At 39.1% G+C, this 14453-nt stretch overlaps 1 protein-coding gene across 1 annotated transcript in view; it reads left to right on the top strand.

Annotated features, from left to right (window-relative positions):
• Positions 1 to 14453, top strand: part of Dchs2 (dachsous cadherin-related 2) — a 138394-nt gene that overhangs the window by 44986 nt on the left and 78955 nt on the right. Inside the window, 6 exon segments of the mRNA XM_077803107.1 lie at positions 4286 to 4313; positions 9381 to 9617; positions 10617 to 11624; positions 11975 to 12029; positions 12733 to 12785; positions 12788 to 12808. Coding sequence (XP_077659233.1) covers positions 4286 to 4313; positions 9381 to 9617; positions 10617 to 11624; positions 11975 to 12029; positions 12733 to 12785; positions 12788 to 12808 — 1402 coding nt within the window.

Below are 14453 nucleotides of genomic sequence, written 5' to 3'. Positions count from 1 at the left end.
CAGATTGTGATCTTATAAAGGAAATGACTGAGGAGTAGAGACAATAAGGGCCAACTTTATAGAAGATGATGTCTTCGTCTGTTTTCTGTTGCTATAACAAATTACCCAAGATTGGCTTATTTATTAAGAATAGAAATTTGTTTGGTTCATGGTTCTGAAGGTTGAAAAGTCCAACACATGATATTAGCATCTGCTTCACATCTGGTGAGGGCCTTGTGCTGCCTCACACATTGGTGGAGGCATCACATGGTGAGACAGAGCCAGCAGACTAGCTCGTGTCTTTCTCCCTTGGAAAGCCACTAATCCCATGTGGGGCCAGGGGCTCTACCCTCATGACCTCATCTTACATAAGGCCCTACTCCCAAAGGTCTTCCCTCCAAATACCATTAACATATGAATCTGGGCATTAAGTTTCCAAAACATGAGCTTTGGGGGTATACATCCAGACAGTAGCAGTGGCATAATCTGTAACTGTAGTTTTTGCCTGCTCAGCATCTGCTCATTTATTTGCTTGGAAGACAAGGTCACTAATCCAACACTGATTATTTTCAAGCCATTGTAATGATTTCACCTAACTAGCAATGTAATCCAGGCCAGTCGGAATCAGTGAGATCTATAGCATTTGGGATCCAATCAGGAAAACAGAAACATTTATTGTAAAAGATATAATTTAATATGGGCCCTCCGTTAAGGGGGTAGTGGAAGACAGACAGAGCAAAACAGGAACAGAGGTTAACCCAGAGACATTGCATGAGGCTGGGGAAACTGAGCTCCATGTTGGACATGGTTAAATCTTAGTGTTGGCAGTAGGCCCTGTAGAGCTGGGATCTAGACACCTTCAGAGGGTCCTGCCACATGGATGCTGGTGCCCCTGGACACCACTGTAGCTGCTTCCAGACAAGTTCTGCCAAGGGGGAGTACTGGCAGGAAATTGGACATCAGAGGCTAGGAGCTTTGTGGCCAGTGTCCTTCTGTCTTTTGGCACCAACTACACCCTTCCCTTCAGAAATGCAACTGTCAGCCATTCAGTGCCTTCTTGGATAGTAAACATCACCTTCTCTGTGCTTTCTCAGAGTGCAGCAGCCACAGCACAGTGTTCTGAGCCTCTCTTGGCCTTTTGGACATGGCTGTAAGTCACCCTATGAGACACTTAAGTATCAGCTGCAAGGAGATGCCTCAGAACATTGGGTACCACTGATGAGGTCTCACCTGGGAGCTTCAAGCCACACCATGGCCCTTCCTCCTCTTTCTTCTCTTTCTGTTTTGATCCTGATGACCTAGAGAAGGTCACAGCCTTCTGTAGTTATCATTCACCATCCCCGCTGGCTCTTTTAGCTTTTCTATTCCCATTAATTAATTAAATAACCTCTAAAACTTCTAGTATAGTTTCCATCTTTCTGACTGGACCATGGCCAGAAAAAATAAAACACATTTAATATATTTATATAAATAAAAGAGGAGATTGAATATGTAAGTATATACATTGGGAAATGACCTAGCAATTCCGATAGGTCTTTGTAAGCCTTGGTCTGTTTTATACCAGTGCAATGGATCCCTGCAAGTTCAAAGACAAGTACATTAGCCAATTGTGTTGATTTCTTTTGGGTAATTATTCTTAGTTGAGTATAATGTTTTCATTTAATAAAAAAAATGAACATAAAAAAACTAGAATTATGGAAATAGTTACCATAAGAATTGATCACTTTCAGAAAGGAATTAACACTGTCTGACATTGCTAGGGGAGTTATCATCATCCTAATTTGTAGATGAGGAAAGTAAAAACATGGCAGGTTGGATGATTTGTCTTTGGTCATACACAGAAATCAGTGGGGTTCCTTGTGTTTTGGAACAATTACTTAGAGCTTGGCAATTGGTGAACAAGTATTTGTGCAACAAATATTAACTATCCCATCATTAGACAGGAATGTTGGGTAGATTAGCATAATATGTACATATATTAATGTAACATCATGCCTACCTTTTTTGAACATAATGTACAAATGTATGTATACATATGTGTATGTATTATGAATGTGTGGATATGTACACATATATATTCATGTGGGTAAACATACACACACACATGTATGTATATACTCTCTACTTCTAAGACTTTTATGAAATGAGAAATAGAGAAAAGTTAAAAGGGGATCCCCCCCAAAAAAAAAAATCCTAGTGGAAAACCGATATTGGAGGACTTACCTTGTAAGTTCAGGCACATTTATAGTTTTGTTTGTTTTAAAAGGCTTGAAAACATTTTCCCTTTAAGGTATTTCTCTTTAGGAAGTAGAATTTCTGACCCTTCTCCTATGAACTCATTTCTCTGAATGGCCACCATATGCAAAGTTCATGCAGAATTTCACTGTTTACACATTAGCTACAAATTTTGTTGTCACTTGCTTGCTTAGAACTGACAGTCCTAGCTGGGTGCAGTGGCACAAGCCTAGGGTCAGGAGGCCAAGGCAGGCAGATGGCCAGTTCCTGTCTCAGCAATTTAACAGGCTCTAAGCAACTTAGTGAGACACTGCCTCAAAATAAAATATAAAAAGGGCCCGGGATGTGGCTCAGTGGTTAAGCATCCTTGGATTCAATCCTCGGCACTCCCCCTACCAATAAAAAACTAAGAGTCCTTACTTACTTTTTTTTTAAACTCTATTTTATAGTTTACCATATGATACTGTGGCACATTTTGCTAATAATCTGAGTATTTGACACAATATTTTTTTTATGTTCAAACAGTTTTATAAAGACAGTTTCCACAGAACATGTTTATCTGAACCTCAGGGAATCATTTAATGGAAAATATCTCTCCTAAACAACTTGCTAGTCCTAAAATTTCATCCTTGAAGATTTTTATATAATAATGCTATTTTTTAGACAGTGTCTTGTGTAATTATTTTTAAAGGCATGCAATTTAATTTCCAATCTAAATCTTTACTATGGTGTTCACATTTCCTTTATAGCTCTAAAGAAAGTTGGTATAGGCAGTCATGCATCACATAATGATGGGGACACATTCTAAAAAAACATGTGTCGAATTAACTTACACAGACTAAGATAGATGTAATATGTTATGCTTTGGATATGATGTACCTCAAAAGCTAATATATGAGACAATGCAAGAAGGTTTGGAGGAGAATTTCTCCTGGATCATAGCCCCAACCCAATCAGCAAATTAATTCCTGATGGGATTAACTGAGTGGTGACTGGAGGCAAGTGGGGTGTGAGTAGAGGAAGTGGTTCATTGGGGGCATGGCTTTGGGGTATATATTTTGTATCTGGAGAGTGGAGTCTCTCTCTGCTTTCTGATCACCATGTGAGCTACTTCCCTCTGCCACACTCTTCCTCCATGATGTTCTGCCTCACCTTGAGCCCCAAAGAATAGAGTCTGTCTTCTATGGACAAAGACTTCTGAAATCATGAGCCCTGAAATAAACTTATCCTCCTCTATAGTTGTGCTGGTTGGGTCTTTTAGTTGCAGCAATAAAAGTTGACTAAAACGCAATGTCATTAGACCATATGATCTTATAGGACCACTGTCACACATGCGCTCAGTCATTGATTAAAATGACATTTTGAGGTGCATGACTGCATGTGTCTTTTTTAGTAATATATTTTATTTTTCTAAATATCCTTTGAACTTTATATATTTTCTAAATACTAAGTTGACATACACTCCTTGTTAAATATTTTTTAAAGTATAGGGATATAGCCAGGTGTGCTGGCAAATGCTTGTAATCCCAGTTGCTTGGGAGGCTGAGGCAGGAGGATTTTGAGTTCAAATCCAGCCTCAGCAACTTAGTGAGGCCCTAAGAAACTCAGTGAGACCCTGTCCCCAAATAACATATAAAAAAGGGCTGGGGATGTGGCTCAGTGGTAAAGCACCCCTGGATTCAATCCCTGGTGAAAAGAAAAAAATATATAGGGATATAAGAAGTAGAAAGTGAGATGTCTTGCTGAATACAGTGTCACACACCTGTGATCCCAACAGCTTGGAAACTTGAGACAGGAGGATCGCAAGTTCGAGGTCAGCCTCAGCAACTTAGTGAGGCCCTAAGCAATTCAGAAAGACTCTGTCTCAAAATAAAAAATAAAAATGGTCCAGGGTCATGGCTCAGTGGTTAAGTACCCCTGGATTCAATTCTTGGTACCAAAAAAAAAAAAAATGGAAAGAAAGTAAGCTATCCTGTAATCTCATAATGTCCACCCAAAGGTGACCTTCCTTGGCATTGTTCATCTTCTTCCTTGATTCCCAGTGTGCTTGTTTTTGTGGTTACCTCTATAGTATAAGTATCAGTGTTTATATGAAAACTGTATGTATTGTTCTGTACTCTTCACATTCTCGCTTAGCAGGGTTTCGTGTATAATAATGCCCTAAGTGTTATCAGAAATAATTTAGGATTGAGCGTATAAAAAAAAAGAGAGAAACTGTTTTAATTTTTCATTTTCATTGTTATTAGTGAGTTTGAGCATTACTGTATTTATTGACATTTTGTCTTTCTTATCTACACTATCTGTGCTTATCTACCGTTAACGTTTGGTTTCCTTGTATTTTTCATCTAAATTGTAGAAACCTTTATATTATGGACATTAAATTGTTTAAATATTTTTCAAATAATTTTCATGTTCTTATTTTATTAACCGATCGCTGAGTGATTAGTGAGTAAGGAAGTGAATGATAAGAAATATAAAAACTGATATTTAATGTATAATGTATTCAGTTTATAGTAGGCACATATTCCCAGACCACTATAGCATCACAGAAGGGTGGTGTCTGGCTATCTGGAGGCACGCAAAAGCCACCTGCATTAGGTGAGACTTGAGCTGCCCTTTAAAATATGACTAGAAATCATCAGGTTGATGAAGAATTGTTCTGGGAAAAGGATATGGTAATTCAAATAGAAAAGAGCACCATCTAGTCTGCAAATTATAGGTACTTCACTTTGCTGAAGGAAGAAAGTCTACAGAGTAAGTCATGAGATGGGGCTACAGAAATGGAGGTTGTGCCAGCTTTCTTATCACTATGACCAGAATACCTAACCAGAGCAACTGAGAGGAGGAAACGTTTATTGGGTACACATGATTTTAGAGGTTTCAGTCCATAGACAGCCAAGTCCATGTCTCTAGGCCCGAGGTGAGCACATCATGCAGAAGGGACCAGTGGAGGAAAGATGCTCAGCTTTTGGTGGGGTCAAGAGGCAGAGAAGCAGGGGCTGGGGTTGGGGCTCAGGGGTAGAGCACTTGCCTCGCACATGTGAGGCCCTGGGTTTGATTCTTAGCACCAACGTGAAAATAAATAAATAAAAATAAAGGTCTTTTTTAAAGCAGAGAAACAGGGAGAGAGAGGAAGAGACCACAGGAAGATCAAGCCTTTCAGGGCACATCCTGGTGACCCACTTCCTCCAGCCACGTCCCCACCTGCCTACAGTTACCACCCAGTCACATGGATGATGACATTGATGTGACACATTCAAACTTGGATGGATTGATTAGGTGACTGCTTTCACAGTCCAATCATTTCACCTCTGAATATTCCTGCATTAATACAGGAGTTTTAGGGCAACACCTCATATCCAAACTGAAACAGATGAAAGAGGGCTGATTTATGAATAGTTTGGTGTGTTCGGATGAGGCATTTGAACTGTATGCTGAGAACTTGGATAAATCGGGATTTGGATTTCAGGAAGACTGTTTTCATAGAAGTCTGAAAAATAGCCCAGAAAGAGTCAGTCTGTAGGTAGGAAGACTAGTTGTGCCTATTTGAGAGAGACATTCATTTTTTTTCAATGTCACAATCTTCAAAAGGGCAAAATGAGATCTTTCGAATTTTCCCTATAATAAGAATTGAGTTAAATCTGTGAGAATATATACCAGGGTGTGGGAATGACTGGGGTTGAGGGGACTTTTTTATTTTCTTCTGTAAACAGTTCTGTGTCATTGGAGTTTTATTTTTCGAATCAAGCACAAGCTTTTATCAGTGGACTAGTCCAAGGGGATTGAAGGGAAGGGAGGAGGGATGGGATAAGGGAAGAACAGTGGAAGGAATCTGACCTAAGTTTCCTATGTACATATGTGAATAGACCACAGTGACTCTCACCGTCAAGTAGAGCCACCAGACACTATTTTTTTTTAAAAAAAGTAAGTAAATAGCAGGAAGATCAGTAGAGTAGAGGGAAGGGAACAAGGTGAGGGAGGATGGGAGGAAGTACTGGGGACTGAATTAGAACGAATTTCATTCCATGCTTTTATAATTGTATCAAAATGAATCCTAATGTCATATAGAGGTAAAAATAACCAATAAAAAGAAAGAAAGAAAAAAGTCACTTCTGGAAGTCACTTGTGCAGAATAATAATATCTTCCTGTAAGGGTGAAGTAACATTTGTAGTTGGAATTGAGACTTACCTTTCAGGCGTTCTGATTGTTAAGGTTAGTTTTCTGGGGCGGGGTCTACTCTTCTTTGCTATAGGTGTCTAAATAGCTGTCATAATGGGAAGGGGCAGTTCGAAGTTAGAAACCTGCATGGTGAATACTCTACAGTATTTCTGAAAATTAATTTCTTGCTTCCTGCTTTTAGAACGTGTAACGTAATATTTTATCTTCACTCAACTTAGCAAGCAAATGGATGATGACATTGATGTTACACTTCTAAGTCCCAATACATATTTTATTTAACGATCCAGTCAAAGCTAAGAAAGATTGTAATTAATCACTGCCAATTTTTAATGTGTAAATTTTCAATTGGACTTCACCCCAATTTTAAAAATAAACAAAATAAATTCTATTTACCTAAAAAAAAGCATTGGCTTTTAGAATGAAGCAATTTATATTCTTTTTTTTAAGTACACCAATAACAGATGGGAATGATCTGAACTAGGAGTTTGTTTGAAAAGTATTTAGGGCTTTGGTGGACCACAAAATCAGTTAGAACCCTGATTCTAACATGTCTGCTAAAGTTGGTCTAATAATAGTTGGTATCATTAGTAGTGTTTTGTAGTATCCTAATACTTTGGATTTGGACCTGCTTGGCTTAGTCAGATTGACCTGGAAATTGTGTTCACTCTGGAGGCCTCAATTAAGATGATCAACTTGAAGCATGTTCAGGAGAAGCAAACCATTTGGGAAATGATTTAAAATCAAGTTAGATAAACTATTAAAGAACAGGGCAACTCAAGTATATCTCAAATCATCACATTGCACACCTTGAACTGGTACAATTTTATGTATCAATTATACCTCAGTAAAGCTGGGCAGGGAGATAAAAGGGGGATGTTATGGTTGGAGGAAGTCAGGCAAGATGTGTGACTTTATAATACATGTTGCCAAAGAGAAATAATGCATGTTTCATTAAACCCTGAACAGAAATAGGACATAGGAACAGATTTTGAAAAGAAACAACTAAAATTTTCATACCTAAAAACTGGGTACTTCTGATGTGTTTACCAGCTTATATACTGGCAAAAAAAATTGCAGTATTCCATTCTTAAACTGATAGGATGATTGGTTAGACCACCAGAGTCCATAAAGTGCAACTGTATTTATTTCTATGTTTATCAATGAGTTTGCATGTATTTTCTTTCTTGTTAAACAAAACCAATAGGTTCATTTCCAAAGTTGGTTCCATTGTATCTATTTTCTTGCTTTCAAGCCAGTTACACATTTAATATTTCAATGCTAAATAATTAGTCATCTCAATTATTGAATCTCTCCCCAACTTAACCATAAATACCTCCTCCTCTCACACACAATAGTCATAAGCTTCAAATACCACTCTTTCCCCCATGGTTTTAACACTTATTGAAGTTTCCTTACACACAGTTCTTGTATTATATCTTCTCACCAGCAAAGAGTAGAATCAATTGAAAAACAGAACTGCCCCATGTAATATTGAGTCCAGGAATGCCTGGAAGATTCATTTCAGTTTTCTCCCGAGGTCTTAGTGCCTGGCACCTGGGCAGGTTGTAACTACCCGTTACGCATGTTAGCCCCACCTGAGGACACATCAGACTCTGATTCCATCATACTGAGCTGGTGATGTGATCGTCAGGCCTGAACAGGCACCAGAATTTATGTTCTTCTGGTTGAGTTGACATGCTTCCAAAATGTCTAATGTTTAAGCCCAGGGGGAATACTGTTCTCTTGACAGAATCTGTAGCATCATTTTTCAAATACGTACAAGTTCTTTGGTTATAAGACTACTGTGTCAATTCAGTTTCTCTAGAAAGATAGAACCGATAGAATGGGCGTGTTTGAATATGTGTGCATGTGTGTGTGTGCGTGGATATACACACATGTCGATGGCCGTTTACATGTGATAAATACATATGCACATCTATGAGGATATTTCTTGTAAGAAATTGCATTGTGCAATTATGGAGACTGACATTTCCCAAGATCTTCAGGATGAGTTAGAAAGCTAAGCCAAGGAAAGTCAATGGTTTATTGCATACTGAAGACCAGCAGGCTTGAGACCCAGGAAGAGCTAATGTTTCATCAGGGTGTGAAGGCAGAAAAAAAATAACCAGTATTCCATTTTGAAGACAGACAGGAGGAATTCCCTCTTAATTATAAAGTGGTAAGTTTTTATGTTCAATTCAGGACTTCAACTGATTGGATAAAGCCCACCTATGTTAGGGATAACAGTCTACAGTATTCACTCTGAGAAGTCAAGTAATATCATACAAAAATATGAAATCAACCTAGGTGCCCTTCAATAGATGAATGGATAAGTAAAATATGGTATATTAATCAGCCGTAAAGAAAGATGAAATTATGGCTGGTTAGTGGATGGAACTGGAGACTATCATGCTAAGTGAAATAAGCCAGTCCCAAGAAACCAAAAGCTGAATGCTCTCATCTGATATGTGGATGCTAACATACAATAAGGAGGTAGGGAAGGAAGAACAGAAGTTTATTGGATTAGACAATGGGGAATGAAGGGAAGGGAGAGAGGATGGGAATGGGAAAGATAGTAGAATGAATCAAACATAACTTTTCCACGTTTATATATGAATACACAACAGTGAAATGCCACATCATGTGCAACCACAAGAATGGGATCCTAGTTAGAATAAGTCATACTCCATATATATATATATATATATACACATACATATATATATATATATATATATATATATATATGTTAAAATATAATCTACTGCCATGTATATCTAAAAAGAGCACATTTTTAAAAAGAGAAAAAATTACTTCTCAGAGTCACATTCAGAATAATGTTTGATCAAATATCTGGGCACCCCATAATCCAATCAAGTTGGCGCATAAAATTAAATAGCACAGCAGACTTAACAGATTAGGTGTTATAACTATCAGTATTTATTACATATTAACTGATTGTTAATTATTTCTTGCCCCCATCCAGGGATTATTTACTTAACATCATCTCTTAGTCATTTGGAACCGACTACTCTTTTTTTGATGGTCTGTGCCCAAGATGGTGGTGGGCTTACAGCTGCAGTTAATGCTGACATCACCATACACATCCTCCAGACAGCTCTGGCACCCGCAGAATTTGAAAGGCCTAAGTACACATTCTCAGTTTATGAAGATGTGCCTGAAGACACTCCTGTTGGAACAGTGAAAGCCAGAGAGTCCTTGAGTAAGTACTGCTGCTGCATTAAAAGTCCATGATTGAAAATATTGCTGTTTTTTCTTGGGCTGTCCAATCTTGAAGAATGCTTTCCTTCTCTCCAGGCAAGATGAACTGAGGCAGCACAAGGTGCGGCTTGCTCTGAGTTCTCTCAACATTGTTTCTATCCATCCTTCAATTCCCTTACTAATAACAACAGAAATAGGTATTTTCAAAAGGAAGCTTAAAATAGTGCAGAATATTTATGTAGAAAGTGTATATGTCCTCCCCAAAAACACACACTTAAAAAAAAAAATTCTTACAAAGATCCATTCCATTCTGTTATACATTTTATCACTGTAGTATAAAAAGTGCAGCTTTCCAGGAAAACTGTACATCATCTGGCTCATTAAATAAGTTACATAGTATTTCAACTTAGATGTGTTTTCTTTAACCATTGCCTTTTTGCTGTCTATTTGAATATTTTAAAGTTTTGGTAGTCCAAATACCATGTGAGCAAATATTCTTTCATAACTCCTTTTACACAGACAGAATGAAATCCTAAAAGGGAATTACGTCTCCAAAAAGCTTGCCTTCCTCCTGGTCCCCTCCTTTCCTTTCTTCTCTCCTCCTCCATCTCTGTGGGGGTTATGGCCCAGGCCTGGGAAGACATCATACAGAAACATCCACAGAAACTTAACTTGGCTTCCTTAAATATAGAGAAGATGGTATGCAAATTATTTTCTGAATATCTTTTCTTTTTACCTAGTGCAAAAAGATGAAGAAAGATAGTAAAACCTGCAGCTTGCTCTTTGTTCCCTGGATGTCCCCTTTGCCCACAAAACAAAACAAAACAAAAAAAACCCTTTAATCTATGCACCCCCTTTTCAACAGGCTTGGAGAATAGAGGAAGAGAGCAGACAGACATTCCACAGTGCTCAGCATCTATGCAGCATATGTTAATATTTCAGCATTTCCAGCACCTGCATTCCTGTGGTGTATAATGATTGCATTTCCTCCCTTTTTCAGATTCCTCAGAACCAATCTTCTACAGGATTTCCTCTGGCAATCTGGACGGAAGGTTCTCCATTCACCCTTGGCTGGGCACTCTTCGCACCCAGAAGCCTTTAGATCACGAAACGCAGCCCGTGGCTGTCCTCACGGTCCAGGCGCAGCTCGGCAGCTCCCCGGTCTGCAGCAGCACAGAGGTCAACATCACCATAGTGGACGTCAATGACCACCAGCCCGAGTTCCTCAGAGCCTCGGATGAGATCAAGATTTCGCAGACCACCCCGGCTGGCACGGCCGTGTACGTGGCACGTGCAGAAGACCAGGACAGCGGGCTGAACGGGCTCATCCGATACAGCATGGCAAGCCAGCACCCAGGCATTTTCACCATCGACCGAGGGCTGGGGGTGGTGTACCTCCGTGGGAGCCTGGGAGGGGAGGTCCTGCAGAAACACACCCTGACCCTCATGGCCGAGGACCATGGCGCCCCTCCCCGGGCCTCCCTGTTGATGCTGACCATAGTCATCGAGAAACCAGAACAAACCCCAGCCTTGACTTTTGAAAACTTGGTTTATCAAGTGGAAGTCAGTGAATCTCTCTCGCTGATGACACAAATACTGCGAATACGGGCGCACCCGCAGCACACGACCTTGCAGACCATATACTCACTGGAGGCCAGTGTAGACGCTGCTGCGTTCGGAGTCCACCCCTACACGGGTTGGATGTATCTGCGGCGACAGCTCGACTACGAATCCACTCGAACGTACCGTTTTAGAGTGTTCGCCGGGATCCCCGAGGACAGATCGTTGCAAAATGTGAGCGCTTCAGTAATTGTTCATGTCCTGGATGAGAACGACAATTCCCCGACCTTCTCTCGTGATGTGTTGTTTTTGAAAGTTGAAGAGAACCCTATTCCCCCAGGGGTAATAGGCAAAATTACAGCCATTGACCCAGACTCTGGAAAGAATGGACAGCTATCCTATTTTCTTTTGTCTGATGGAAAATTCTTCAGGATAAATCCTAATACAGGTAGCATTTTGTAGCTTCCAGTTACTCCTTTAAAGTTAGGATTGAGAAAAAAAAATTTAGTTATAGCATTAGTACAAACATTCAGATAAAATGAGTTTTTAGTAGATGAAGTAAGTATCTGATTATAGTATTGTGTAACTTTAAAATGAAGTTAAAACGGAAAAGAATTTCACCTCTAATGATTCATCCTTCTCTTGGTTCCACTCATATATTGCCAATACCATCTTGTGCCATATAATGACACTTTGGTCAACAGGAAGCTGCATAGATAACAGTTGTCCCATAAAATTATAATGGAGCTGAAAAATTCCTATTGCCTATAATTTATACTGTAATTTTTCTATGTTTAGATATATTTAGATGCACAGATTCTGACTATTCTGTTACAATCGCCTGCAATATTCAGTAGGGTCATATGTTACACAAGTTTGTAGCCTTGGAGCAATAGGCTATGCCATATAGCGTCTATCATCTATGCTTCTGTAAGCACATTTCTGATGTTTGCACAGTAAAGAAATCAGCTAGGAACACATTTCTTAGAACATATCCCCATCATTAAGGGGTGCATGACTATATAAGCTTCTTACACTGAATGAGAGGTACAGTCAGAATTGGATTAAATAAATCCTGGGAAAGGTTTGTTTTCTTTGCCAGTTTTTTTTTTTTTTTTTTGCAGATTTTTTTTTAAATCACTCCAGCATACATTGTGAAATATAAATGTCACAAACATAAAGTTAGAAAGTAATCCATTAGCTGAGATTTTAAAATCACCCCAGGGATGCACACATGTCCCCATTCTCATTTTTTTAAGGGAACCAGGGGGGGAAGGGGGAATAATTACAGTGGCATAATTATTTTTTTGAAGTCTTAATTTAAAAATTAAATATAAAACATTTTATTTAAAAATTTATGCTGTATGAATTTACAAGGACTTTAATCTCTGCAACAAGATGTGTTTATTCTGCAAATACAGAGCTGGGAAAACTGAGAATGAGGTAGCTGTGGGAAGGTCAGAGAGCTACTCAGAAGTTAGAGGAAGCCACCTAGCTGTACAATCGCAGAAGGCTTGAAATAGGTCCCATCCTGGCTAATGGTGCCCCTACCCTAGTGGGACAGGATTTGAATTCAGTTCTAATTAGCTTCTAGCCTTTGTTCTCTATTCCCCACGTGTGAAATGGGAGAAGGTACTTCTTCCTTCTGTAGGTGGAGCCTCTCATCAGCCCACGTGGCTTCTAGGAAGGGTGCAGACTGGATTTCAACCCCCAGTCACTTTGTAAACTGGTGCGCCTTCTGGAGGGCATGGGCTGCACAGGTGTGCGGGAGAGTCCTGCTGCCGCTTCATTCCATATGGCTGCTCATTTCCAGATCTTCTATTTCACTTGGATGTTTTTTTAAATATGCAAACTACAGCAGGTTACCCCATGATCTCTTTTCTCCTATAATTATTCAGTACCCAGATTCAGAAGACCTAGTGTTCCGTCATGATTTTGTTCATATCAGAGCTCAGTGCCCTTGCCTTGAATAGAGGAGATAATTCCTAACATGCATCACGTCATGCTCTGAGGTTGTCAGAGAGATGAAGTACATGAAGGGGATTGAAATCCAATGTCCTGATAAACTGTTCTCACTTGCCAGGGACAGTGTGGCAAGGCAGGGTTGGAGGGCATCCTTCAGAGCGGGCAGGCCACCTTGTCTCCTCACCCTGGTACACCGAGCAGTCTTCTTACTGACGTGGATGCCAGTTCCCATTGAACCCTGACTTGGCATCACCAGTGCCAGCCCCAGGCTGTGGCTCAAAGTCCTTTTACCTATTTTTTGAGAGAGGATCTCACTAAGTTGCTTAGGGTCTTGCTAATAGACCTCCAAATAGCTGATATATGTCCACCAGAGTTGTTTCATAAAATAAAAAATCTGTTTGTCATTCAGGATTTGGGGTTTTTCAAAGAATTACAAATTGGAACTTTAAAATACAGTGATGATGTGATTTTTATTAAAATTACATTTATGGTAAACACTCTTTAAATAGACTTTATAAAGTAAATAGTAGCAGTAAACTCTGCATTTAATCTCACCAATCCAGAGACCTATCCAAATATGAATTTTCTCCTTGTTTCAGCTTTTTTATACAATGGTATTTTATTTGAATTAAGAGGAGAATATCTTAGCAATGAGAATGTTGGTTGATAGTTGCTTCATGTTTACTTTCTCACAAATAGATTTCTTGAAAGACCTTATAAAACTAGTGCTTTGCTGAGCTCCACAACAGGACGTGGGCTATTGGAGAGAACTTGGCTTCAAAGACCCTTGGCAATAGGAAGAGGCAGTTACAATTTTATGCCTCAGTCTCCATGGCTAAACCATGTAGGAATTTACGAAATACGGCATAGTTGTAGGCAAAAATATATAAAATAAGGATTATAAAGCATTCATCACTCTTTGGGAAGTCACTACTCATTGTTACATATATGCTTTGTGGGACAAAAATAAATACATGTATATATGAATGAAAAACCATTGCCTAAAGAATATGATTTTCAGGAAAACATTTGCCATCATTTTAAAGTAATGATAACAACTGCTGAGAGTGTGATAATTCACAGCTTATGAAATGCTTTTTCTTATTAAACAATTGCATTTGTTTCAGAGAGCAGCCCCAGGAGGTAGGCTCAAAGAGCATGTTAGGTGGGGGACCTAGGACCCAAAGCCAGAACTTACATCATAGCTCACATGCTTTCCATTGTTCTATGTGGCAGCCTATAATAAACAGTTATTTTAAATCTTCCAAATCATTTTTTTTGTGTGTGTGTGAATTCATAGTTTCTTAGTTCA

This window comes from Urocitellus parryii, chromosome 10 (assembly GCF_045843805.1).
Source record: "Urocitellus parryii isolate mUroPar1 chromosome 10, mUroPar1.hap1, whole genome shotgun sequence".
Classification (NCBI taxonomy): Eukaryota; Metazoa; Chordata; class Mammalia; order Rodentia; family Sciuridae; genus Urocitellus; species Urocitellus parryii.
This window is presented reverse-complemented; position numbering and strand designations above follow the sequence as displayed.